General features: G+C 45.6%; 2 protein-coding genes and 1 long non-coding RNA gene across 13 annotated transcripts in view; 1 reads left to right on the top strand and 2 right to left on the bottom strand.

The window, feature by feature from the left end:
* TMEM245 (transmembrane protein 245) overlaps positions 1 to 1945 on the bottom strand; it is a 102722-nt gene extending 100777 nt beyond the window's left edge. The window contains exon 1 of one of the 7 annotated variants that reach the window (XR_016224761.1): positions 1285 to 1945. Coding sequence is in view for 4 of the 7 variants with exons in the window: in XM_051843365.3 (XP_051699325.3) it covers positions 1285 to 1869 (585 nt within the window). In the remaining 3 variants the exon portion in view is untranslated. The remainder of the gene's footprint in view (positions 1 to 1284) is intronic. The other 6 variants (XR_016224762.1, XM_051843365.3, XM_051843366.3 and 3 more) reach the window with 6 other exon arrangements.
* On the top strand, positions 1027 to 27436 carry LOC149128849 (uncharacterized). 3 transcript variants are annotated; one of them, XR_016224771.1, is made up of 3 exons: positions 1027 to 1162; positions 2442 to 2461; positions 26988 to 27115. It is a non-coding gene; the product is annotated as an uncharacterized LOC149128849 (long non-coding RNA). The 3 variants fall into 3 exon arrangements; XR_016224770.1 differs by lacking the exon at positions 1027 to 1162 and adding an exon at positions 2043 to 2346 and having other exon boundaries at positions 26988 to 27436; XR_016224767.1 differs by lacking the exons at positions 1027 to 1162; positions 26988 to 27115 and adding an exon at positions 2043 to 2346 and having other exon boundaries at positions 2442 to 2715.
* FRRS1L (ferric chelate reductase 1 like) overlaps positions 10935 to 27556 on the bottom strand; it is a 39566-nt gene continuing 22944 nt past the window's right edge. Inside the window, exons 4-5 of one of the 3 annotated variants that reach the window (XM_089319287.1) lie at positions 24471 to 24717; positions 10935 to 11174 (exon numbers count right to left, since the gene is read on the bottom strand). In XM_089319287.1, the coding sequence (XP_089175413.1) occupies positions 11149 to 11174; positions 24471 to 24717 (273 nt within the window). In that variant the 3' untranslated portion in view covers positions 10935 to 11148. Of the gene's footprint in view, positions 11175 to 16352; positions 20137 to 24470; positions 24718 to 27556 lie in introns of those variants that run through there. The other 2 variants (XM_051843417.3, XM_089319289.1) reach the window with 2 other exon arrangements.

Below are 27556 nucleotides of genomic sequence, written 5' to 3' on the forward strand. Positions count from 1 at the left end.
ATGCAACGCATTTAACTGAATTGTGAAATAGGTGAAAGAGCACTGAACTGCGCCTCCACACAAGTGAACCACAGAAGTGTTCACAAGCTCTGTGACTTTGAGACAATCACATTTTCTGTGCCTGTGGCATGTCCACTGCCACTGGAACATGCTCACATATGATTATATGCATCCTGAAGACAGGCCCTGCATCTACTCCTCTTGTTAATCCCTCACAAAGCCCAAGACCTAACAAAAAGCTCAATCAAGTTTTAACTCGTCCCAAGAGATGGTTCCAGCAAGAAAGAATACAAGTCTGGGATCACTCATTCTACCAATGACCTCAGGCAAGTCAAAACCCTGGTAACAGATAAGGAGCATTATTTTGCAACTTAATGATGTCAAAGTTCACTGAACTTCAATGGACAAAGGAAGTGAATCAAAAGTATTCTCAAATGGTACTTGTTACTGATCACTAAGCATTCTCATGCATCAAATATTCATGTTTTTAACACTACCCAGTTAAATATGTGAATAAATAAATGGTCTACAATACAGTCTGTCATTAGATTATCTCTGAATTTCTTCCTTTTCTAAAGCTCCTTGATTTTTCTAAGGATGAGTGCAGGGTAATCCAAGCACCACAAATGTACCTCTCCACCCAGTCTGTTCCAGGAATCCAGGCGGGAAGCCACAAGGGTCCCAAGAAGTGTGGGGATAGAGGCCTCAGCACTCAACACCCAGAAGGGGGCGGGGAGGCTATAATGAAATCACCGGGGCCGGAGGCTGCAAGAATGCTGTTTCGGCACTTGAGGAACCTGATTGCCTCGATCAGGCCCTAGCCTGTCCACCGGATGGCAAAGTGGACTAGAGTCTCTAAGATCCCTTCCAGCTCCAGCCTCCAACTGTGCAAAACCGACCTTCGCGGAGCAAGCGCTCCCTCTCCGATCGGGAGTAACACCAAGCCCCTAACCCGGCCGGCTCCGGACCCGCTCCTGGGAAAGTGGAACAGCTACACTCAACGGGGGCCCCAGCCCCCCGACAGGGCTCATGAATACGGATGGGGGCGGAGCGGGAGCAGCAGTGCTGTTTCGAATCACTCGCGCCCTCTCTTTGGAAGGAAGTGCTCCAGATTCCTACGGCGTGGGAAGGCAGGCGGAGACGGACGCTCAGTACAGCACCGGTGTGGACCTTCGGTCGCCCCTGCACGGCGACGAGGACCCGCGGGGCTGCTCCGCAGCGAGCTAGGGGTGCGGGGAACGGGACGGCGCGCTCGCTGGGGCCCCCGGCCCGCCGCTCACTCACCCACAGGCTGCTGAAGTAGTCCAGCCCGCGGCAGATGAGCGCGCCCGCGTGCGCCAGCAGCACCTGCACGCCCAGGTAGCTACCGAGGCAGTAGAGGCCATACAGCAGCGGGCCGCCGGCGCCCAGCAGCAGCAGCAGGCGGCGGCGGCGCAGCGCCTGCTCGCCCAGGGCCTCGACCCCGTAGTCGGCGAAGCAGAGCGGCAGCAGCAGCGCGGCCAGCACGATGGGCGTGTGCGCGCGGTGCAGCCGCTGCAGCCAGTGGCGGCCCAGGCGCGTCAGCGAGCTCTTGAAGGGGTGCAGGAAGGTGCCGCACAGCACGGCCCACAGCAGCGGCCGCAGGAAGGCCTCGAGGATGAAGTAGACCAGCACGGCCGCGCCGCAGCACAGGCACACGAACAGCACGGCTCCCGTGTTGTAGAAGGCCTGCTTGATGGGCTTGTCGAAGCGCAGCGCCAGCGCCGCCGTCCGCGGAGTTTCCCCGCCGCCGCCGCCCGGTCCCACCCCGCGCGGGACCCGCGGCGCCTGCTCCGGGGAGCCCCGCGGGCTGTGCGCCTCGGCAGGGCCGCCGCCGCCGCGGTCAGCCATCTCCCTTTTGCAGCGGCCGCCGCGAGGCGGTACTGGAACTGGCGGGGAGCAAGGGTGGAAGGCGGAGGGGGTGGTGGCGGCGCGCGGCCTTGTGGGGGTTGTAGTTCTTTGCGGGGCATCGAGCACGCACGTGACCTTCGGAAAACTACAGTTCCCAAGGGGCACTGGGGGAGCTCCTCCGCCCTAGAGAAGCCTTAGTCCTTTGGGCCCTTAGGGTCCAGGTAACAAGTTTCCGGAGATTAAAAAAAAAGAAAAGAAAAAAGCTCCCTTCACTCATTGGTTAGTGTCAACCTTCCAGGAGGCGGGAACCCAAAGAGGCGCTGCTTTCAGAGATTGGAAATCCAAACTAGGCGCTAGAATCCCCGGGAGAGCGCGTGTGTGAGAGGCCGATGGGGGAATTCTATCCACGGATTTCATAAACATGTAAATATTTGCACCAGTTTATTTGAGGATTTTTTAAACAGCGATTACCGTATGGTAGGCTCTGTTCTTAAGTGGCTCACTCCTATTAACTCATTTAATCCTTAGAACAACCCGCTAAAGTATCGTTATTTTCCTCGTTTTACCAACAGGAAAGCTGAAGCGGAGAGATGTGAGTACCTAGTCACGTAACCGCCAAGTGGCAGAGGCAGAATTGGAAGTCAAGGAGTCTGCACCTTTCATCTACAACACTTGGCTAACTGCTCTGCCTGGGGAGTCTTTGGGCATGTTTTCTTTTGCTTTATTTAAGCATCTCAGAGGACTGTAAAATCTGTTTGTTTGTTTGTTTTAAAGATTTATTTATTTACTCACTTGAAAGAGTTACACAGAGAAAGAAGGAGAGGCAGAGAGAGAGAGAGAGAGAGAGAGAGAGAGAGGTCCTCCATCCACTGGTTCATTCCCCCAGATGGCTGCGACGCTCAGAGCTGCGCTGATCTGAAGCCAGGAGCCAGGAGCTTCTTCCAGGTCCCCACCCAGGTGCAGGGCCCCAAGGTCCTGGGCCAGCTTCTGCTTTCCCAGGCCATAGCAGAGAGCTGGATCAGTGGAGCAGCCAGGACTCAAACTGCTTTACCTGTTACGCCACAGTACTGGCCCCTGTAAAAAGCTGTTGACAATGATTTGTGTAGGCAATCTAAACTCTTTTTTTTTTAATTATTTATTTGAAAGGCAGAGTTACAGAGAGTCAGGGCGGGGGGGGGGGGGGGGGAGGGTGTCCTCCATCCACTGGTTAACTCCCAAAATGGCCACACAGTGGAGCTAGGCCAATCCAGAGCCAAGGGCCCTACACCAGTGTCTTGTTTGGTTTTTGAAAACTGGTGTCAGGTCAATTGAGTCCTGAACCTCCAATTTTCCCTCTGTCACATGGGAAAGATAATAACAGAAGTCCCAGTCTCAGATTTACGAAAAAGCAGCAGCTCTGGGCAGTATCAGGTGTTCCTGTTCTCTTGGAAAAGTCCTGAGATACAACCATAAAATACTGCAGTCTTTTTATTTAAAAAAAAAAAAAATCAAGAAAGAGACAAACATTGTGGTAGAGCAGGTTAAGCCACAGTTTGGGACACCCCATCCCCTATCAGAGTGCCTGGGATCTAATCCCACCTCTACTTTCAATCAAGATTCCTCAAATGCACCTGGGAGGCAGCAGATGCTGACCCAAGTACTTGGGTCCCTGACACCCATGCGGGAGACCCAGATGGAGTTCCTGACTCCTGGCTTTGACGTGGCCTAGCCCTGGCTGTTGCTGGCAGTTGGGGAGTGAACTAGCAGATGGAAGATCCATCTCTCTCACTCTCTCTCAATGACTTGTCTTTCCCATACATAAACATATTTAAGAAAGAAAGAAAGTATTTTGAGGGAGCATTTGGTCTAGTGGTTAAGAGGCCCACATCCCACACCAGAGTACCTGGATTCATTCCTGCTCCAGTTCCTGACTCCAGCTTCCTGCCAGTGTGGACCCTGGGAGGCAGCAGGTGATGATGGCTCAAGTAATCAGATTCCTGCCACCCATGTGGGAGACCTGGATTGGGTTCCCAGCCCCCAGTTTTGGCACTGGCCTCTGTGGGCATTTGGGAAGTAAACCAGCAGATGGGAGCTCTTTCTCTGCCACTCAAATTTGTTTTTTGTGTTGTTGTTGTTTTTTTTTTTTTTTTAAAGAGGGGCCAGCACTTGGCATAGTGGGTAAAGATGCCACCTGCAGTACTGGCATCCCATATGGGCGCTGGTTCAAGTCTGTCTGCTCCACTTCTGATCCAGCTCTCTGCTATGGCCTGGGAAACCAGTAGAAGATGGCCCAAGTCCTTGGGCCCCTGTACCCATGTGGGAGACCCCGAAGAAGCTCCTGGCTCCTGGTTTTGGATTGGCGCAGCTCTGGCCATTTTGGCCAATTAGGGGGTGAACCAAAGGATGGAAAACCTCTCTCTCTCTACCTCTTCTTCTCTCTGTGTATAACTCTGACTTTCGAACAAATAAAATCTTTCAAAATAAAAAGAAAGATTGAAATATTAGGTACTGAATATATGACTGCTTCAAACCCTGTAGTCATCTCTCCTAGTTTCAACAGGTCTTCATATTAATTTAAATATAACTTTTGTTTTTCTTTTTTTTAAAGATTTATTTATTTGAAAGGCAGAGTTACAGAGAAGCCAAAGCCGAGGCCGAGAGAGAGAGAGAGAAGTGTTCCATCCACTGGCTCACTTCCTAGATGACCGCAACAACCAGAGCTGCACCGATCCAAAGCCAGGAGGTTTTTCCAGGCAAGCAGGAGCCCAGGGACTTGGGCCATCCTCTACTGCTTTCCCAGGCCACAGCAGAGGCTGGATAGGAAGTGGAGCAGCCGAGACTCAAACCGGCACCCTTATGGGATGCCTGCACTGCAGGCAGCGGCTTTACCCGCTATGCCTCAGTGCTGGCCCCCATAACTTTTGTTTTTTTTTTCTAAAGTTAACAAGATGGTGGATACAATTAGCCACAGTTTTCAGATGAAGAAACTACAGCTAAGACTGGGAGATAAAGGAAATAAATGAAGTAAAGGAAAACTTAATTCCTTTCTCTCTCTTTTAGTGGTGTCAGGTTAAAGTTGTTCAGGTGGTCTCTGGAGTTTGAATCTTTAAATATTTTGCTTCTGTTTTTCCTACATTTTTCTTTGCTTTTTTTTTTTTAATTTATTTTAAATATTTGAGAGGCAGAGTCAGAGAGAGAGAAAGAGGGAGAAGCAGAGAGAGAGATCTTCCATTTACCGGTTCATTCCCCAAATGTCACAAGGGCCCATGATGGGCCAGACAGAAGCCAGGAGCCCAGAGCTTCTTCCGGGCCTCCCATGTGGGTGCAGGTGCCCAACCACTTGTGCCATCTTCCCTGCGTATCAGCTTTCCCAAGAGCATCAGCAGGGATGCTGGATTGGAAGTGGAGTTGCTGGGACTCAAATCAGCGCCAATATGGCGTGCCGGCTTTACTGCACACCACAACACAGGTTCCTTATCCTTGCTTCTTTTTTATTTTTTTTATTTTTATTTTTTATTTTTTTTATTTTTTGACAGGCAGAGTGGACAGTGAGAGAGAGACAGACAGAGAGAAAGGTCTTCCTTTGCCATTGGTTCACCCTCCAATGGCCGCCGCGGCTGGCGCACCGCGCTGATCCGAAGCCAGGAGCCAGGTGCTTCTCCTGGTCTCCCATGGGGTGCAGGGCCCAAGCACTTGGGCCATCCTCCACTGCACTCCCTGGCCACAGCAGAGAGCTGGCCTGGAAGAGGGGCAACCGGGACAGAATCCGGCGCCCCGACCGGGACTAGAACCCGGTCTGCCGGCGCCGCAAGGTGGAGGATTAGCCTAGTGAGCCGCGGCACTGGCCTTTCTTTGCTTCTTAACCACTTTGTTCGGGTCTTCTGGGATCATGATGACAAATTAGGGTCACATTTGCTTTAGTGTCCATTTTATACTTACTCAAGCTCCCTTTTATATAATGAGACCTCAGCCTCCTTCCCCAAAAGTCTTCAGACATTTCTAGAGTGTATCAGAAAGATGGATGGAGTTCTAAGCACCTCTTAAAAAAAAAAGATTTATTTATTTTTATTATTTGAAAGGCAGAGTTACATAGAGAAAGAGGCAGGGGGAAGGGGGGAGGGAGAAAGAGAGAGAGAGAGAGATCTTCCATCTGCTGGTTCACTCCCCAAAAGGCTGCAAAGGCCAGAGCTGAGCTGATCTGAAGCCAGGAGCTAGGAGCTTCTCCTGGGTCTCTCATGGGTCCAAGGACCTGGGACATCTGCTGCTTTCTCAGGTGCATTAGTAGGGAGCTGGATTGTAAATGGAACAGCCGGGACTTGAACCAGTGCCCATAGAGGGTGCCGGTACCACGAGCAGCAGCTTTACCCACTACATCACAGCGCTGACCTCTATGCATCATTTTTTAGTTCAGTCTGTTATCTGGGACATGTGACTCCCACTGACAGCACAGGTCACACCAGTTCACTGAGTTGAGTTTAGCATTTTCTGCCCATCTGGTCTGTGCATCTGCAGCTAACCTTCCACATTTTGCCACATCTCCAGGATAATTTACCAGTTAGTGAAACGGTTCAGTGAAGAGATTATCTGAGTCAACAAACCCAGTTGAGACCAATGTACCCAGGGAAGGGACAAATGAATAAAAAGAAACATTGAGATCTATATAAATCTTTTAAGTTTGTAACCAAGGCAGCTTCCCCATCCACTGCTAGGATGGGAGGCTGAACTTTGTGAGAAACAATTGTGTACTAAAAGCCAGGAGTGCCTGTCCAGAAAGCGGCTGGCCTTAAGGACACTTATGTCCTTGCTAGTGGCTTCCCATCTTCACAGGAGTGATTTACATTTTTCTGGAATAGTTTAAGATTGCAAAGTCAGAATTAGAAATTTACAGCCCATCCCTTCCTTGGCTCTACTCCCTAAAGTATGCTCACACCTATGGCTGAAACCACCCAAGCCATAAGCAATCAGCCTTTTGCTGCAAATCTGAGCAAGACCGAGCAACAGAAGACGATGGATGCCTTTCAATTGCCCAGATCCTTCCCTATTTACTTGGAAACAAACTAGCCTTATTTATAGATCAAATCCTGCTGGTCTTGAATCCTAAGTGTCCCATTTGAGCACTCTCTTTGTGCTACCCTGATGTCACTTCAGCCTCTAACTAGTCTCTCTGGCCACCCTTTTGCTACACTGCAATCAATTACATTTTAGCCACTGTGATCTTCCTAAAATACAAGCTGGTCCCTTCCCTTCCCAAACCCCCTTATCCTATGGGAAGGTGGTTTAATTCTTCATTACGATTTGCAAGGTCGCCTGTGATCAGCTTCCATGTATCCCCTACCTCACCTCTCCCAACTCCCCACCTCATCCTTTATCTTCTAGCCCCTTGATGGAACCATGAATGGCCCCCAAGATATCTGGCCCACATCCCTGGAGCCTGTGAAGTGTGTTTCCTTACATGGCAAAAGGCACTTTGCAGGTGTGATTACATTGGGATCTTGAGATGTGGAGAGTATCTTGGATTATAAAGATGGGCCCTGCCGGCGCCGTGGCTCAATAGGCTAATCCTCCACCTTGCGGCGCCGGCACACCGGGTTCTAGTCCCGGTTGGGGCGCCGGATTCTGTCCCGGTTGCCCCTCTTCCAGGCCAGCTCTCTGCTATGGCCAGGGAGTGCAGTGGAGGATGGCCCAGGTGCTTGGGCCCTGCACCCCATGGGAGACCAGGAAAAGCACCTGGCTCCTGGCTCCTGCCAGGATCAGCGCGGTGCGCCGGCTGCAGCGGCGGCCATTGGAGGGTGAACCAACGGCAAAGGAAGACCTTTCTCTCTCTGTCTCTCTCTCTCACTGTCCACTCTGCCTGTCAAAAAAAAAAAAAAAAAAAAAAAAAAGATGGGCCCTAAATATAATCACAAGTACAGAAGATCCCTGATTCAGTGATTATTCAACTTGATGATGATGTGACAATGATATGTGTTTGACAGAAACCAAACTTCAAATTTTGGCCTTTTCCAGGCCCCATACTTTCTCTCCTGTTGGACAGTGGCAGTGACCCCTAGCTCCCAGTAGGTCATGTGATCATGGAAATAAACAATGGATACTCTAGTGAGCTGTGTTGCCAGTGTTTTTTAGATGCAGGTATTCAATGCATTACCTGATGGTCAATGGGCTTTGTGTTAAATATGCTGTCCAACTATAAGCTAATATAAATATTCTGAGCATATTTAAGGAAGGCCAGGCTAAGCTATGATGTTTGGTGGGTTAGGGGGATTAAATGCATTTATGACATGATATTTTCAACGGATGAAGGGTTTATCAGGATGTACCACTATCATACATCGACAAACATCTTTATCTTTATGAAAGGAAGTGAGGGAGGGGGATTAGACTACAGAAGACAAAAAGCTGGCTGACCCTGGAGGCAGAGTGATAAGCCCACAAGCTAGGGACTATGACAGTTACCAGAAGCTGGAAGAGGTGAGGAACAGGTCCTGTCTCCTGGAGCCTCCAGACAGAAGGAGCCCTGCCAACACCTTGATTTTAGTTCTGTAAGATTCCGTTCCAACTTTGGTCTCTAGAACTCTAAGAGAATGTATTTCCGTTGTTGTCAACCATGAAATTTGTTGCAGAAGCAAATGAAAACTCACACAAGCACCATCAAATGCCAGTATCTCCAGAACACATCCTACTGGCCTTTCCTCCAAGGTAGCTCTCTCCTTCCTTGGCAGTGTCTCTCCATGTCCTGGTTTACTCCAAACCCTTTGTCTTAGTTCAGGCTGCTATTACCAACGACAACAGACTGTGTAATGTAAGCAACAGAAATTTACTTCTCACAGTTCTGGAGGCTGGAGGTCTGAGATTAGGGTACCAGCAAGGTCAGATTCTAGGTCCAAAGATGACCAGCTTCTTGCTGTGTCCTTGGAAGAGGAAGCAAGCTCTCTTTTGTCTCCTCTTGTAAGGGCACTAATCCCACCATCAGGGCTCTACACTCATGACCTCATCACCTCCTGAATTAGATTTTCATCACTAAAACAACACATCTGGAGTAAGATCCTAATGAAGAAAAGTTTTACTTTGGCACACGGTTTTGGAGGTTCATAGTCCAAGATGGTGCAGGCCCCCTGATTTGGGTGTCTAGAGAGGCTAGAGAATGGCACTAGAAAAGAGTGTGTATAGGAATGATCACACAGTGAGCTAGGGAGCAGAGAGGCTGAGCCAAACTTGGCTTTATAACCAGCCCTCTCATAAAAGCCATGTTGGACCCAATGATCTAAAGATCTCGCACTAAGTCCACCTCCAAGTCACCATGACTAGATCAAGCTTTTCCCCTCCAAGCACATTCAACTCATGACTTTGGGATTCAACTATCTACATGAATTTGAGGGCTAAATCTTCAAACCATAGCACCTTCCACAGACCCCAACTCCAAATATCTTCATGTTGGCGATTAGGAGTGGAAAGGACACAAACATTCAGCCCATAGCTCTGTTTCTTATGATTTAACTTCAGCTTTGTAGTCTGCTTCCCTGGTTGTCCCAGGGAAGGCTAGTGAGGGCTCCCACTCCAGGTTCATACAAACCTGAGCTTTTTTCCCTTATCACTGTGTCTACCATAAAGCATTGTTCTGCTGTTTACATGTCTGACTCCCCAGCCAGGCTGTGAGCTCTTTAGGGGCAGAAATCAAGAGCTGTTCTTTGGGGCCGTTTCTGTGGTGCAGTAGGTTAAAGCCCTGGCCTACAGTGCTGGCATCCCATATGGGTGCCAGTTCGAGTCCTGGCTGCTCCACTTCCACCCAGCTCCCTCTGATGCATCAGAGGATGGCCCAAGTCCTTGGGCCCCTGTACCCATGTGGGATACCTGGAAGAAGCTCCTGGCTCCTGGCTTCGGATTGCCTCAGCACTGGCCATTCCAGCCATTTGGGGAGTGAACCAGATGGAAGATGTCTCTGTATCTCTACCTCTCTCGGTAACTCCATCTCTCAAATAAATAAAATAAATTAAAAAAAAAAAGAGAAAGAGAGAGAGAGAGAGAGCTGTTCATCCTGGAGTCTCTATGTGTAGTATCTAGCACTAGGCTTAGTACAAGTCCTCAGTAGACATTTATTGAATGAATGAATGCATGAATGAGTGGTTAATGGTTCTTGACCTTCCAGTTACAGGTGACTTTCACATCTACTACTTGGGTTCAATCTTATAGCTTTTCCCTCTGGTCCTTGCATCTGGGACTGAGCCCAAATAAATCTCCAAGACTAGCATCAGCCAAGGTCAGACCTGATGGCTGGGACATGCATTAAGCATACCACCAAATACCGAGGGAACAGCTAGAATATTAAGATGGAATATAATACTAAGATGGAATACTAAGATGGGGTGAGGATTATAGCCAATAATGCAGAACATGGTAATGCCTGACTTTTTTTTCTTAACATGCCATTTCTTGTTTTTTATCAACAGTAGTAATGGCAGTTCAGCTATTATATTTTGCAATTTGTACACCTCCCTAATGATTTATGAGGCCCTCCAACTAAACTACTCTTAATGTATAACATGATTTAGTTGCTAATAAAGAAAATCCTAAGAAATTCTTAGAACAAGCTATGTGCAATTAAATGGGATTATAGAATCTTCATTTACTATTTCATAAGCTATAAACACAAGCTTATTTTTCAAACTGTTTCTCAACAAGGATTTTTACCTGTATACATACAACAATATTATTCTCCTACAGGTTTTACCGTTTCCAAGTTCTTTAGGTTCAGAGAGAATGAAGGGAGACTTTGTCAATGAAAGGATTTAAAACAAAGAAATAGAAAAACAAAGATGTGCCAGAGCGAAGGAATTAAAAACTAACTTTAATTACAACAACAGGAAGAATTTCAGTTGAGATTTTATATCTTACAGTTTAAATCTGGTTAATATATTCTGACTGTAATACAATCTTCTAAAGATAAAAGTACTTATAATGGCAAATGGACAGAACAATTATTTAGGTAGCATTTAGGAATATTGCTACAATTATTTCATGTAAATAGAAATCCATGTCTTTATTAGTAATGTACTAACACATCTTAGAGTAAAAATTCACATTGGACAGGATTATAAATATACATTTATGTTTAATCACAATTGAATATTAGGTACACAATTATTATAAAACAAATATAACCCATCAATGTCTATTTAAAAGCATAGTTTTTACAAAATAGTATTTTGTAGACAGTCTCAAAAAAAGTATATTAATACTCCTGGAGCCAGACTGTTCCAGCATATCAATGCGTCAGTGGGAATAAGGCATGTGGAGAAGCTGCGTTCACTCTTCCAGGTGGCCGGGACACTCTATGTGGTGAGACAGCAGGGACTGTGGTGACTTGGGTGAATGCCACACCATGGCAGCACCCCTAACCTTACAGAACTGATCACTCTGCAGAACAATCAAACTGAGAGGCTGTTAGCCTAACAGCAACTATCCAGGGGAGACCTGAAAGCATTAATCAAGCATTGGTGGATTTTCAACGACAAATCCCAAACAGCTTGATGATTTCTTAGATTTTCAGTAACCAGACTTATTTTAAATCACATTAGCCTAGTCACTATTTTCATGAGAAGGAACTTATACACAAGTCATCTGTGAAATATAAAAACAAAGAAGTCCAACTTGAAACTAAATAATTTGCTGATTGAATACTGAATAAGAAATCTAACTAAATGCAAAACATGTATAGGTTGCATTAACATGCCAGCTACTCAGATAACACTAGTGTTGGGTTCTTAACTAACAGTGTAGAAAAGTCCAATTCAACAATGATATTCTCTATATTCCTACCAATTCATCTAACGCTGAATGGAGGAGGCAAGGCTTAATAAAAGATCCAAGAATCCTTTCTACAAACTAAATTGCTATAAACTCAAGGATAGTTTTGCCTGGGATATTCGCAAGGTTCTATCTCTTGGGTTTTAAAGTAGTCAAGAGATTAGAAACAGAAAAAATCATGATGAAGAGCTCCAAATGCTCTTGGAATGTATACATAGTAGGCATTCACGGGTAAACACACATGCCATCATGTATGCACAAATGTGTATATACATATATATAAACACACTGAGTACAGTCAGACTGTTCACTAAACAATTCTGTTAAGAGAACAGCGATATATAATTATATACAACAACAAAATATACACATCTCAGCATCTGGCCTGGTGCAGAGGTTTTCAAATACTTTTCCACCCTGATACAGCAGGGAGATCCCCAGCATCACATGGACAGTGCAGCAGATTCTGATAAAACTCCAAACAGTTTCTACAGGGGAATCACTCACTCCGAAGCAGCAAAATCCTTGGCATGAAGAGCAGCCCAGCAATCAAGTTCATATCACTACAGCTTAGATCAAAGGAAACAGCTACTTCCCTAGCTCTGCCCTTTTTACTGCCACGTCTTTCACATCACCTCCAGAAAGTAGAATGTAAGTACATAGGAAGACTATTTATAGCAACAAGTCAATCAGAATTCATCTTTTTTTTTTTTTTTTTGGACAGGCAGAGTGGACAGTGAGAGAGAGAGACAGAGAGCAGAGAGAAAGGTCTTCCTTTGCCGTTGGTTCACCCTCTAATGGCCGCCGCGGCTGGCGCACCGCGCTGATCCGATGGCAGGAGCCAGGTACTTATCCTGGTCTCCCATGGGGTGCAGGACCCTAGCACTTGGGCCATCCTCCACTGCACTCCCTGGCCACAGCAGAGAGCTGGCCTGGAAGAGGGGCAACCGGGACAGAATCTGGTGCCCCGACTGGGACTAGAACCTGGTGTGCCAGCGCAGCAAGGTGGAGGATTAGCCTAGTGAGCCGCGGCGCCGGCAGAATTCATCTTAAAACAAGTATCCGCCGGCCTTCACACTTTTACAAATTAACCGGTGTTACATTTCTGGCAGTGCACTTTATAGTTGACAGTGATACACTAGTATGTCCCCATCCCAGAAAGAGGATGGGAAAACCACAGTGCGGGAGCCAAACTCAGCCTGCTTCCAGTTTCCATGTGGCGCACAAGCTATGTGTGGGTTCTGCATTTTTAATTGGCATAAACTAAACAAAACAAAAACAAAACCAGAGGAGGGCCAGCTTTGTGGCACAGCAAGTTAAACCACCATACAGGAGCACGGGTTTGAGTCCCAGCACCACTGCTTCTGATCCAGCTTCCTGTTAATGTGCCTGGGGAGGCAATGAAAGATGGTCCAAGTACATGGGCCCCTGCCATTCATATGGGACCACAAGGCTGGAGTTCCCAGCTCCTGGCTTCTGCCTGATTCAGACACAGCTGTCACAGCCATTTAGGGAGTGAACTAGCAGATACATTCATCTTTCTCTCTCTCTTTCTGTTGTTCTGCATTTCAAATTAATAAATCTTTAAAGATCAAAATTTTAAAAATCCAGAAGATGAGTATTTGTGACATGTGAAAGTTCTATTAAATTCAAATTTCAGTGTCACATTTTATTGGAACACTTAGGCACTATTTTGGCTGTGTCAAACAGCTGTACCTAAAATGATTACCATCTAACCTTTACAGAGAAAGTTTGTCAGCCTCTGGGCTAGCATAAAATCCTACAGCCATTAAACTGAGTTCCAGAAACAGTGGTAAATATCACCCGAAATGGTATAGTAAATGACAGTAAATATCATCTGAGTTGTCCAAACTTTTTGATTTTTTTAACAACAAAGGCCAACTTAAGATAATTAAATATAGCTCTTGCCTTCTGTCTGAAATCACATTGATACTTTCACCCTTCAGATGGAACGATCAGACAGCATAGCAGTGTTCCAAGTTAGAAGACACTCGTTTTATGCAAGTCACTTTCAAAATCAACTCAAATACATGCTTAGAGTCTTGACCAAACTGCATACTATTTTCTAAAAGATTTATTTATCTATTTATTAGAGTTACACAGAGAGGGCGAGACAGAGATCTTCCATTCGCTAGCTTACTCCCCACATGGCTGCAATAGCAGGGGCTGGGCCAGGCTGAAACCAGCAACCTGGAAAAACACCTGGGTCTCCCACGTAGATACTTGAGCCATCTTCTTCTGCTCTCCCAGGCACATCAGCAGGGAGCTGGATAAGAAATGATACAACCAGGACACAAAATGTTGCTCTTAAGAGGTGCCGGCATTGTAGGTAGCAGCTCAACCCATAGCACAACAATCCTGGCCCCAAATCTGCACACAATTAAAAGTGAAGTCTACGAAAAGCACTAAAATGACTAGTAAAATAAAGAATCAAAATGTTTTCAGGGGCCGGTGCTGTGGCGCAGTGGGTTAAAGTCCTGGCCTGAAGCGCCAGCATCTCATATGGGCGCCAGTTCTAGTCCGGCTGCTCCTCTTCCAGTCCAGCTGTCTGCTATGGCCTGGGAAAGCAGTACAGGCTGGCCCAAGTCCTTGGGTCCCTGCGCCCACATGGGAGAGCCAGAAGTCTCCAGGCTCTTGGCTTCGGATCGGCACAGCTCCGACCGTTGTGGCCATCTGGGGAGTGAACCAACGGATGGAAGACCTCTCTCTCTGCCTTTCCTCTCTCTGTGTAACTCTGACTTTCAAATAAATAAAATAAATCTTTAAAACAAAAAATGTTTTTAAACAGCAAAGCAGATACCAAAAAGAAAAAGTGCTACTTTCCCCAGATATGACAATAGGAAGTTCTCCCATCCATTGTAAATAACTAAAATGTGGTAGATTGTACCTAGCTAAATTCAGTATGGACAATGGGTTCCATGTAATAAAATTTCTAATGAACATGCATGAAGACATGAAGATACATGAAAGTATAGGAAATAATATCACCTTCCTTGGCCTCTGCTGCCCACCTTGGAAAATAAGTGCAGAGGATTCAATGGTCTCTCAAGTCTTTGCTGCACTAATAATCTATGCCAAGTGACTACACTCAGTTTTTCCATCTGTAAAACTGGATTAATAGGCTGGCGCCGCAGCTCACTAGGCTAATCTTCCACCTGCGGCGCTGGCACACCGGGTTCTAGACCCAATCAGGGCGCCAGATTCTGTCCTGGTTGCCCCTCTTCCAGTCCAGCTCTCTGCTGTGGCCCAGGAGTGCAGTGGAGGATGGCCCAGGTCCTTGGGCCCTGCACCCACATGGGAGACCAGGAGGAAGCACCTGGCTCCTGGCTTTGGATCGGCACAGCACACCGGCCACAACGTATCGGCCATAGTGGCCACTTGAGGGGTGAACCAACAGAAAAAGGAAGACTTTTCTCTCTGTCTCTCTCTCTCACTGGCTAACTCTGCCTGTCAAAAAAAAAAAAAAAAAAAAAAAAAAAAAAAAAAAAAAAACTGGGTTAATAACAGAATCTATCATTGCTGTGAAAGTAAATGAGTTAATACATATATAGTGCTTAGAATAGCACTAAATCATTTTGCTAGCATGATTCTTTTTCTGTTTAGGCATTTTGTAAAACATGCCGGATGGGTCTGTCCCTTTGTGACAAGTACTATAACCGAAAATGGGAATGTAGAAGTAAAAGACAAGATGATTCTCTTCTGTTAGAGAGGAATGAATGGAATTTACATCTATAGAATTTTAACTTCAGCATGTCTCTCGACTGATGATTCTCTGAGATGATGGTCACACACTGTTCCACATCCTTGGTCTGCAGACTCTTACTTCTGAACAGCTATTTCTATTAAAAATGCCAACACATGTCGACTGCAGACAAAACTGTATGTTGCTGAGAATCTACGTTTCAAAAGACAAAGTTAAGTGTTGGCTGAAAGACTGCTGTATGGTTTGAGCATAAAAATGTTGGCCAGCGATGGACATTTGGTCTAGAAGTTAAGATGGCAGTTCAGATGGCAGCAGTTGGGTCTCTGCCACCAAAGTGGGAGACTGGGATTGAGTTCCCCACTCCTGGCTTCAGCCCGGGCCTACCCTCAGCCATTGTGGGCATTTGGGCAATGAACCAGTAGATAGGAGCTCTCTCTGCTTCTCAAATTAAAAAAAAAAAAATGTTGGTAAGCTTGGTAATGTATATGAGATACAAGCCTTCTGAAGCAAACACACTTGTGCTAGAAAATTACCCTCATCTATTTATTTATTCCACAAATGTTTGCTGAGTCCCTACTTTAGAGAAGTGTTGGCTACAGTGATGAGGAATAAGAAGCAGTCCCTGCACTAGGGAATTAGGAGGGAAGATGAGACAGTGGTTATAGTGACGTATGAGGAAGAGGCCCAGTGTGCTATGGGAACACTTATCAGTGACCTGAACTTACACAGTCCCAGGCGCTGGAGGATGCAATATTTAAGCTGTGACCTCAAAGATGAATAGGAGTTCATTCAGCACAGTAAGAAGAGAACTGTTCAAACACAGGGAACACAATGAGAGGGGAGAGGGAGCAGGTCTGAAGAAGCGAGGGCCCTTTAGCCTTGCTGGGACACAGCAGGTGAGGACAGGCAGTAAAAGATGGCACTGGAGACCATCAAAATGGTTTGCAGGGGCTGGGGTTTAGCTCAGTGGTTAAGATGCTGCTGGGCCACCTACATCCGACACTGGAGCACCTGTGTCTAAATCCCAGCTCTGCTCCCAATTCTGGCTTCCTGTTGATGCACGCTCTGGGAAGCAGCAGGTGATGGCTCAAGTAGTTAGGTCTCTACCACTCATGTGGGAGACCCAGATGGAATTCCCAGCTTCCCGCTTTAACCTGGCCCAGCTCCAGCCCTTGCAGGCATTTGGGAGTGAACTAGTGGATGGAAACTCTCTCTGTTTGTCTGTCTCTCTCTCTCAAACACATTTTAAAAATTGTTTAAATTGGGGCCAGCATTATGGCATAGTGTGTACTGCTGCCACCTACGATGCCAGCATCCCAGTTCATGTCCTGGCTGCTCTACTTCTGATCCAGTTCCCTTCTAATGGCCTGGGGAAAACATGGAAGAGGGTAAAAGTGTCTGGGTACCTGCCATCCACGTGGCAGACCCAGATGGAGTTTCTAGCTCCTGGCTTCGGCTTGGCTCACCCCAGGCCATTGCAGCCATCTGGGAGCAAACCAGAGAGATAGAAGAGTTCTCTCTCTCTCTCCGTCACTCCCTCTGTCTCTGTAACTCTGACTTTCAAATAAATAAATGTTTAAAAAAAAAAACCTGTTTAAATGGTTTACATTTCACCTTAATAGAATTAAGAAGTCAACAAAAGTTCTAAGCATGCAAAGCTGGTAATCAAATTAGAAACAACTATATGAAAATAATAAGCTTGATTTGAAATACAAGCAGAAGGAAACTCCATTCATATATTGCTTCCCCTGCCTGCTACTAGCTGAAGTCGCTCTTTTAACCTATTTATAGCATATATTATACACATAAAAGAGTAAAATACAAAAATATCTGCTTTCTTATTTACAATGCGGGTGGCTGCATACCACATATCTTCACTCTAAACAGCCAGGATAGGTGAGAAGGCGATACACAGGTCATACTCAGTCATACCCAGGGCGCCTAGTGGAGAGGCAATGGGAGTCAGGTGGAACCACAGACTTGAACATGACGACATGAGTCCCATCACTCACCGATGTTACTGAATCTCACCATCTGCAATGAGGAGTATTTCTACCACCCTCAGAAGCACTTGGCAACTGTGCAATGTCACAAAGCAGTGTTGGTTTTCTTATTTTGGGTCAGGTCCAGAAAAATTTGAAAGCTCTCCCCACAGGAGAACACTCACTTCTGACATGATTCTCAAGCATGGCATTAGAAGTCAGTCTCCATGGGGCAGGCTCGTGGCGCAGTGAGTTAAATCTCAGCCTGGGACACCCACATCCCACACTGGAGTGCCTGGTTCAAGTCCAGACTCCTCTGGGTTTCTGCTCCAGCTTCCTGCTAATGCATTTGGGAGGCAGTGGGTGATGGCCAAGGTACTTGGGTCCCTGCTGTCCACATGGGAGACCCAGAAAGGGTCCCTGGCTCCTGGCTTTGGCCTGGTCCAGCCCCATCTGTTGTTGGCATTTGGAGAATGAACCAGTGGGTGGAAAATCTCTCTCTGTCTCTCTCTCTCCCTCTCTCACTCTGCCTTTCAAATAAATAATAGATCTTTTAAAAAAATTAAAAAAGAAATCAATTATGTTCTTAGAATTATATCTACAAATCACATCGAAGCTGTTAAAAACTAATTAAAAATTAAAATTAAAAACATTTTTTAAACAGAATTAAAGATTTCCAGAAAATGGAAAAAAAATCCCAGTCCTCACTATTCTTTCATCACAAAAATCATGGAGTTGAATCCAGCTTGAAAGCAATGGGGCAAGCCAGAGAATTATAGAAGCCACAATGGCAGTGCCTCGGCCATGTGACTATACTCATGGGTACCTCTCCTCAGGGGCTGTTAGCACAGACATCTGGAACAACAGAGTATTTGGGCTCCTTTGGAAAAAGCAAATGCATTATATCAAAGCACTGGTATGAATTGTGCTGACTGCTAGTCCACTTTACAAGTCTGAACACTGTGAATGGACACTCTAGGTAAATTCATTTCAAGGTCATATCCCCTTTTTGTAATTAAAAAAAATAGTCTTAATAAAATTTCTACTCCAAATCTCTATAGTCTCAAAAAATGCTGATTTATTTTTAAAACGAATTACTTTTATGAAGATGATTTATCATATTCAATCATATTTAACATTATGCTGACTCTGAAAACAGAATTTGGTGTAGGGACTGGACTGTGGCATAGTGGGTAAAGCTACCACTTGCACTGCTGTCATCCCATATGGGTGCCAGTTTGCATCCTGGCTGCTCCACTTCTGATCCAGCTCCCTGCTAATGTGCCTGGAAAAGCAGAGGAAGGTGGTCCAAGTGCTTGGGCCCCTGCCACCCACATGGGAGACCTGGAAGAGATTCCTGGCTCCTGGCTTCAGCTTGTGCTGCCCTGACAATTGCAGCCATTTGGGGAGTGAACCAACAGATGGAAGATCTCTCTCTCCCTTTCTCTTTCCCCGCCTCCATACCTGTAACTCTAACTTTCAAATAAATAAATCTTTAAAAAAAAAAAAGAATTGGATGTAACCACAAATGCAAACTATAGTTTATAAAATACAGTGGTTGGGGCTGGAGTTGTAGTGCAGTGGGCTAATCCGCCACCTTCCATGTCAGAACCCCACACTGCTGCACTTCCAATCCAGATCCCTGTTAGTGACCTGGGAAAAGCAATGAAAGATGGCCCAAGTGCTTAGGCCCCCACTACTTATGTGGGAGACCTGCAAGGAGCTCCTGGCTCCTGGTTTCAGCCTTGCCCAGCCCTGGTCATTGTGGCCATTTGGGGAGTGAACAGCAGATGGAAGATCTCTGTCTCTCCTTCTCTCTGTAATTCTGCCTTTCAAATAAATAATCTTTAAAAAAAAAAAAGTATACAGTGGTAGAAGAGTCCAAATCCAAACAGTTAAAAGTCCCAACTTTTTAAAAATTATTAACATAATTTCACATCTTCGGGAACATATGTAGTTCTGTTTCTGACCTTTCTGAACAGCAATAAAAGTGCTACTCACTATTAGAGAAGGAATTTCAAATAAATAGGAATCATTTTAATATCACTATAATCTTCCTCTTTCCCCACCCCCATCAACTGTGTATATAGACAAAAGCACTTATGCTTTATGGAAATCTGAAATTGCTGCCCAAAAGGCTGACTGTGAACTTGTGACACCCAGTGGAATTTCCCCTAGCAACACTCCAAGTACCTCTCTCACACTGTAGTACTCAGTCAAGACTGGACACGAGATTCCTGAGTCCAGCTCTTTCTCGACCTTGCTGTGTGTTAGGTGACCAAGAAGCCGTGTGAACAAGCAGCCTTTCTGGGTCTCACATTCCATTGAGTAAGATGGCAAAAGTAATTTTCATCAAGCGGTGAAACTCACTTAAGAAAACGTTAGCTGAAAGTGCTTGGAAAAGTTGTAAGTACTTTCAAAAGCATGGGGTCACTGTGAAACAATCCTCTTTAACTGGAAAAGAAGCTTATCCCTTCTTCCAAAAAGCTGCAGTCATTCAAGGTGTTGGCCAAATAACAGAAGCTGAGATTATATTGGATATTCTTTAAAAATACTTTTCTACCAAAGACGTTCCAATCCATTTACTCTGTTGGCCTTGCAGCTGTGGTTAAGGGGTTCCCATCAGTAAGTAGAAGGTCAGGGCGACAATGAGAAGCAAACAGAATGGAGATGAGAAGGTCTGATAGGCAGCTGATGGCATGAAAATGTCTTCATATTTGTAAATACTGACAACACGCTCTGAAGCTGGAGGTGAGTCTATATCGTGTCGTGTGATAGAGCCTGTAAGAAAGAAATAGAAGCGAAGGAAGCAATAAAAAAAGTACAGATTTAAGGTGGCATAGGCAAATAACAGAAAAACCACAGAAAAGTCGTAAGTACTGAACACATAGCAGTGATCAGGTGATAGAGGCAGTGACTACAAATACATGGAATCAGGTATTAGATAACGTTACTATCAGAATTCCCTGTAATTGCACAGATAAAGAAGAACACAAAAATTAGTTAAATTTACCGCAGAAGACTAGTTCCCATTCATCTATACACTCTGTCATAATAATCTATTGGTCTCCCCATGGCACCCCAGTTTTAAAACTGCTATTCAGCTAATATTGTATGAATGCTTACTCTTAATGTCAAAAATAGACTTCAAACAGCAAAAGCCACTAATCTTTTCCTTCAAATCTACCTTTTTAAAATATTTATTATTTTATTTATTTGAAAGACAGAGTTACAGAGAGTGTTAGAGACAGAAAGAGAGATCCTCCATCGATGGTTCACTCCTTAATTGGCCACAATGGCCCGAGCTGTGCCAATCCGAAGCCAGGAGCCAGGAGCTTCTTCCTGGTCTCCCACACAGGTGCAGGGGCCCAAGGACTTGGGTCATCTTGTACTGCTTTTCCAGGCCATAGCAGAGAGCTGGATCAGAAGAGGAGCAGCCAGGACTAGAACCAGCGCCCATATGGGATGCTGGCGCTTCAGGCCAGGTCATCAACCTGCTGCCCCACAGCACCGGCCCCAACCTTTTACAAATGGCAAAACAACAACTCTTGCCAATGTGTGCCTTACAAACGGAAGCCCTCTGTCATTGCTTGTGGGACATGACACGTCCACGGCTCAGGCCAGGTCTGGGCAGGGGTGGGGGAGTGGCACAGGCTGGGCATGTGTCTGTGTCTGCATCTGTCTGGCAGAGTAGGGTAGAACAGCAGGGAAAGTAGGATGATTAAGACAGCAAGCAAGTCTCTGGATGGGAAACTGACCTGGTTACCAGCACAAAGGGGAAAGCTGTATATAAAGGAAGCTTACAAGGCTGATGTCCTGAACAGTCCACCTGAAACGTGAACTAGGGAGGCTTAGGTATATGAATTCAGTGCAAAGCTCTCTTTAGGACCAGGGTACAGAGTAAGGCTGTGTAAGGGACTATCTGCTAGGGAAGCAAGTCAAGTCCCTCCTGTTAACTAACATAAACCTAAACCCTCAAGCTGGTGCAGAGATTCTGTGTCAGCAGGTCCCACCAACACTCCCACCTAATCTCATCTCATTGGTCACCTCTATGAACTCCTAGATGTAACCAGGTACCTACAGAAGACTCCTGCCTTGGAAGAAATGGAGTCCCATGCTTCCATTTAAGTTTTAGCCCAAAGTTTATCCCCATTTAAAAGAATGAAGTGAGTATAGATGGACATTCCAGAGACAAGAAAGGCACAAGCCTGTAAGTGGGGTAGGAACATGCTTGTTTTGCTTGAAGAGAGTGGAAAGAATAATAGGTGTCAGCCGGCGCCATGGCTCAATAGGCTAATCCTCCGCCTTGCGGTGCCGGCACACCGGGTTCTAGTCCCTACCGGGGCGCCGGATTCTGTCCCAGTTGCCCCTCTTCCAGGCCAGCTCTCTGCTGTGGCCAGGGAGTGCAGTGGAGGATGGCCCAAGTGCTTGGGCCCTGCACCCCATGGGAGACCAGGAGAAACACCTGGCTCCTGCCTTCAGATCAGCGTGGTGTGCCGGCCGTGCCGGCCATTGGAGGGTGAACTAATGGCAAAGGAAGACCTTTCTCTCTGTCTCTCTCTCTCACTGTCCACTCTGCCTGTCAAAAAAAAAAAAAAAAAAAAAAAAAAAAAGAAGAAGAAGAAGAAGAAGAATAGGTGTCAAGAGAGCTTATCAGGTGAAACCAGATCAGAGTTGGAGAGCATTTTGAACGTCAGGCCAGGATGCCATATATGTACACAAGATGACCTTCTGGGGCCGGCACTGTGGCCTAGTGGGTTAAGCCACCACCTGCAGCGCTGGCATCCCATATGGGCGCCAGTTCAAGTCCTGGCTGCTCCACTTCTGATCCAGCTCTCTTCTATACTGGGAAAGCAGTGGAAGATGGCCCAAGTGCTTGGGCCCCTGCACTCGCATGGAAACCCAGAAGAAGCTCCTGGCTCCTGGCTACAGATCGGCGCAGTTCTGGCCATTGCAGCCAACTGGGGAATGAACCAATGGATGGAAGACCTCTCTCTCTCTCTCTGTCTCTCCTTCTCTCTTTGTAAATTTGACTTTCAAAGAAAATAAATAAATCTTTAAAAAAATATATGATCTTCTGAAAATACAGTGGTCTTCTGGTATCTGTGGTTATGCTTCATATGGTTTCTATCTCCCACAGTCAACCACAGTCCAAAAATACAGGACAGTAAGATATTTTGAGGAGAGAGAGAGAGAGAGAGAGAGAGAGAGAGAGAGAAAAGAAGAAGAAGAAGAAGAAGAAGAAGAAGAAGAAGAAGAAGAGTTTGCAAGCTCTTTCACATAACTTTTCTTGCAGTATATAGTTATACTAGTTCTGTTTTATTATTAGGCATTATTCTTCATCTCTTTCCATGCCTAATTATAATTAAATGTTATTATAGGAAAAATTATAGAATATATAGGGCTTCAGGCATCCACTGGGGGGGTCTTAGAACCATATCTTCTTCTGAGAAGGGAGGACTACTTCAATGTACTTTCTAATTTGTAAAGCAATTTCACATCCTCATTTTCATTTTATTTGTACAATAATCCTATGAAGTAGGTATTATTCCAATTTTAGATACAAGGAAATGGAGTTTAGAATTTAGATAGCAGCCTAAATATTATACGGCTACCAAGGGGCAGAACCAAAACCCAAGCTCAAAATGCTAATCTCCAAATGCCATCATTTTAAATGAGTTCACTTCTCCAGGGTGAGATACAATTTAAAGACTTATCCAAAGCCAGGAGCCAGGAGCTTCCTGCAGGTCTCCCACGTGGGTGCAGGGGCCCAAGGACTTGGGCCATCTTCTACTGCTTTCCCAGGCCACAGCAGAGAGCTGGATCAGAAGTGGAGCTGGATCAGAAGAGGGTTCAAGTACTTGGACCCCTGCACCATATGAGAGGGCAGGAAGAGGCTCCTGGCTTCAGATCAGCCCAGCTCTGGCAGTTGCAGCCATTTGGGCAGTGATCCAGAGGATGGAAGATATCTCTCTCCCTCCCTCTCTCTTTCTCTCGCTAACTCTGCCTTGCAAATAATAATACATAAATAAATCTTTAAAAATATATCATAGCAGATCTATGGTCAGCAATCTGGGAAAATCAGTCAATGGAAAAGGTATTCCAAATCTGGATTCATCCAAGTGTTTTCCCAGCTGGCATCAGGCCAAAAGGGTAGATCATTGAGCTCCAGACGGATAAATGGAAACAAATGGAAAGGCAAAGCTCCAGATCAAATGAGGCAGTAAACAGTGGCTGAGTCCTCAGTAAAGAAAGATGCAACTGCCAGGAGGCAGAAAGAGTTCTCGGAACCAGGACTACAAATCAAACGCACTTCCATTCTTGCTCAGGCAGCAGGCTCATCAACCAGGAAGAACACTCAAAACACAGCAGAACTGGATTTTAGCATCTCGCAGGGATCTCAAGATACCCTGGGGTCTTTGTTGGGGACCAGCATCACCAGGGAGCCTGCTAGAAATGCAGAAGCTCAGGTCCCACCCTACACCTGCAGAAAACTACATTTCAACAGGATAGCCAGTTTAATTCCTCTGCAAATCGGAATCTGAGGAGAAATGGGCTGAATTACAGGGTAATTTGCTAGAAAGTCCTAAGTGGGGAGCTCATGCAAAGCTTGTGTCAATCTCCAGAGAAGCCTCCAGAAGCCCTTTCTTGCTCAGTGCTTTTCTCTTTAGAGGAGACCAGTGAAGAGTAGTCACTGCCTTCGAGTCAGACACACCCAGGATTGCGTCTCAGCTCTTCCCTTAATTAGTTGTGCAGCTTTGAGCAAGTTTCTTACTTTTTCTAGAATGAGGATAATAATATCCGTACCTCTCAAGGATGTGGTAAGAATGAGAGCTCAGACCTCACACGTCACACACGCCCGGTCTATTTCATTGAGCATATAACTCACCATCCACGGTCTCATACTGCTCTAGCTTTCTGTCTAACTCATCGGCTTGTTTTTCACGTGCCTAAGTCCACTACAACCTGCTGAAAATAGGAATCACATCTCCTTTTCCCTTTATATTACCTGGAGTGCTTACTGCTCTCTGGCTCACTCACTGCGACCTCGAGTAATAATGAATGCAAGCACGGTGGTAACTTGTGTTTAATCTAATGCTAACATCTCAGCTTACCCTGAATGGCTGGACCCCAGGCAAACAGGTAATACCAGCTCAAGTGCAGATCCACGATTGTCTCGTCTCTGGGAACATTCACAGGGCGTTTAAACCTGCAGGTAACACGATTGTTCTCAAAGACGCCCTCTTCATCTCGGGCCGGATTCCTCTGGATCTCCTTGGCCCACTGGCCTACATTGTAGAAGTGCTGGATGCGGACCCTACCATTGTCGTCGTGGACACAGGCCATGACATCATCACCACCCTGACGTGAGAGACGGTTTAGAAGAAAGAAAAAGGTTTGTCTTTGGTAAATTTTCACTCAGAAATACACACGTTATCACCTCTGTAAGTTGAAATCTCATCAAAAAATATTTTAAATGCCATCTACAAGTCTTAACCAAGAGATTATATAAGACCACAGTAGCTGATCTCAAAAAGCTTTGTGATGTAATATGGGAAGAACACATCACCACCTATGTAGTATTCCTGCCAAAAACACATAAACCATCCTAATCATGCAAAATCAATCAAACAAACTCAAATCAAAGGTCCTTCTACTAAAAAACATAAACAACAACAAAACTGGTTTGTAATCTTCAAACAGGTCAACATCATGGAAGAACCTCAAAATAAGTTCACTAATTAATTATTTTAAAAGGTTAAGAAACTGTTTCTCAAAAAGTCGACAAAAGAAACATGACAACCAAATTCCTGGACAAATCCTGGGCATAAAATTAAAAGTTCTCTGGAGAACAGTATTGGAACAGCTGGTAGCATCTGAAGATAATACATTCGACAATACTATCAAGCCAACGTTGAGCTTCCTGAATTTAATTGTAGACTTTAATGAGAAAGGGTCTTTAATGTTAGGAGATGCCCACTGAAATTTTTAGGGTTAAAATTCATGATCTCAGGGCTGGTGCTGTGGCGTAGTAGGTAAAGCTGCTGCCTGCGGTGTCCGCATCCCATATAGGCACCGGTTTGAGTCCCAGCAGCTCTACTTCTGATCCAGCTCTCTGCTATGGCCTGGGAAAGCAGTAGAAGATGGGCCAAGTCCTTGGGCCCCTGCACCCACGTGGGAGACCTGGAGGAGACTCCTGGCTCCTGGCTTCAGATTGGTGCACCTCCAACTGGGGCCAATTGAAGAGTGAACCAGCAAATGGAAGATTCTCTCTCTCTCTCTCTCTCTCTCTTTCTCTCTCTCTCTCTGCCTCTCCTTCTCTGTGTAACTCTGACTTTCAAATAAATAAATAAATAAATCTTTTTTAAAAAGTCACAATCTCTGCAATTTAAATGCTGAAGTTTCCAGGAAACTATAAGAATAGTAATAGTGGTGGCAGTAGAAACGGATTAATCTAGGTGTGACAAAATGCGATTAATTTGGAGTGGTGATGGCTGTACAACATGGAATGTAATCATATCACTGAATTGTGTACTTTAAAATGGGTAAAATGATAAACTGTAGCTGATGTGCATTTTACCACAATAAAAAAGTTATCATTTGGTGAATCTAAGTGAAGCATATATACACATATGTACTCATACACATGCTTTTCTTTAAAAAAAAAAAAGATTTATTTATTTATTTGAAAGCCAGAGGTGACAGAGAGAGAGAGAGGGCTCTTCCATTTGCTGGTTCATTCCCCAAATGGAAAGAATGGCCAGGCTGAAAACAGGAGCCAGGAATTCCATCCCTGTCTCCCATGTGGGTGGCAGCGATCCAAGTACCTGGGCTATCCCCTGTTGCGTCCCAGGCACGTCAGCATGGAGGGGGATAGGAAGTGAAGCAGCCAGGACTCCCAATGGTGCTCACAGGAGATGCTGGGATCACAGGCAGCAGCTGCACTGGCTGCATCACAAGGCTGGCCCCTATGCTCGTCCTTGTACATAAAATGATATACTCACATATATGAGTTTCTTAAACTACCCTTACAGATATGTAGGTTTTAATTGTTTTCACTAATGTGCAGATTTAATTTTTTTTTCAAAGCAACAAGTTATAGGGGCTGGGGTTGTGGTGTGGCAGATAAAGCCACTGTCTGAGACACTGGCATGCCATATGGGCACATCTTTGGGTCCCAGCTGCTCCACTTCCAATCCACCTGGGAAAAGCAGTAGAGTACTAGTACTTGGGCCCCTGCTACCAGATGAAGCTCCTGGTTCCTGGCTTTGGTCTGGCCCAGTACTGGCTATTATGGACATCTGGGGAGTGAACCAGCGGATGGAAAGTTGATCTCTCTCTCTCTCTCTCTCTCTCTCTCTCTCTCAAAATAAATAAATCTGGAAAACAAAACATGTTACAAGACATAAAGGTATTCATCAAATGGAACAGATGTACCATTCTGTGGGGGTGGGTTGATAATGAGAGGGGTACTCAGGGGTACATGGGAAATCTGTGTACCTTCTCCATTTTTCTGTAAACCTAAAACCACTCTAAAACATAAAAAAATCTAATGTTTATTTAAAAAGAAATCCACTCTGCCTTTCCTGTGTATCTTTTTTTTTTTTTAATGCAAACTGTGTTTTTTCTAGGAATGACAGAAGAGACCTCTGCTTTCACAGAGCACATCACAGGGGACGTGTTGAAGGCTTTTAGACAGTAGACGATGCAACACAGAACACCACGCTCCTCACTCATCTCACTCCTCCGAGCCCCACAGGGGTGCAAATGCACTACTGCAGGTCAGGCCACACTCACTTTCGCTGGGAGCTGGCTTCCTTTCATCCCACCTGCTGTCTTTCCTAGTGACGCCACAGTAGGAGATGCACCGTGCAGATGCATAGCCAGCACTCCTCCCAGTTGTTCCTGCAGCTCCCTGCCTGGACTGGGAATTGGTGGTGGCTCATTCTCCTGGTGACTGTCCAAGAACAAAGTCGCCAGAATGGCTGGCTGCCTGGGCGGCTCCCTCATTCTCCTCCCATCACCCACCTATAGCCTGTATCTAATCTCTTAGCAAATTCTGTCAGTTTTAGTTTCAAAACACACCCTGAATCTGAACCCTGCTGACTGTCACCACCCAGCGGTCCATGCGGTCTGAGCTGTCCTTCTCTTACTTGAACCACAGCACAGGCCTCAAAGAAGCCTAGGCAGAGGGAAGGGG

The sequence above is a fragment of the Oryctolagus cuniculus genome, chromosome 1 (assembly GCF_051225735.1).
Source record: "Oryctolagus cuniculus isolate XC-2025 breed Fujian yellow rabbit chromosome 1, ASM5122573v1, whole genome shotgun sequence".
NCBI lineage: Eukaryota > Metazoa > Chordata > Mammalia > Lagomorpha > Leporidae > Oryctolagus > Oryctolagus cuniculus.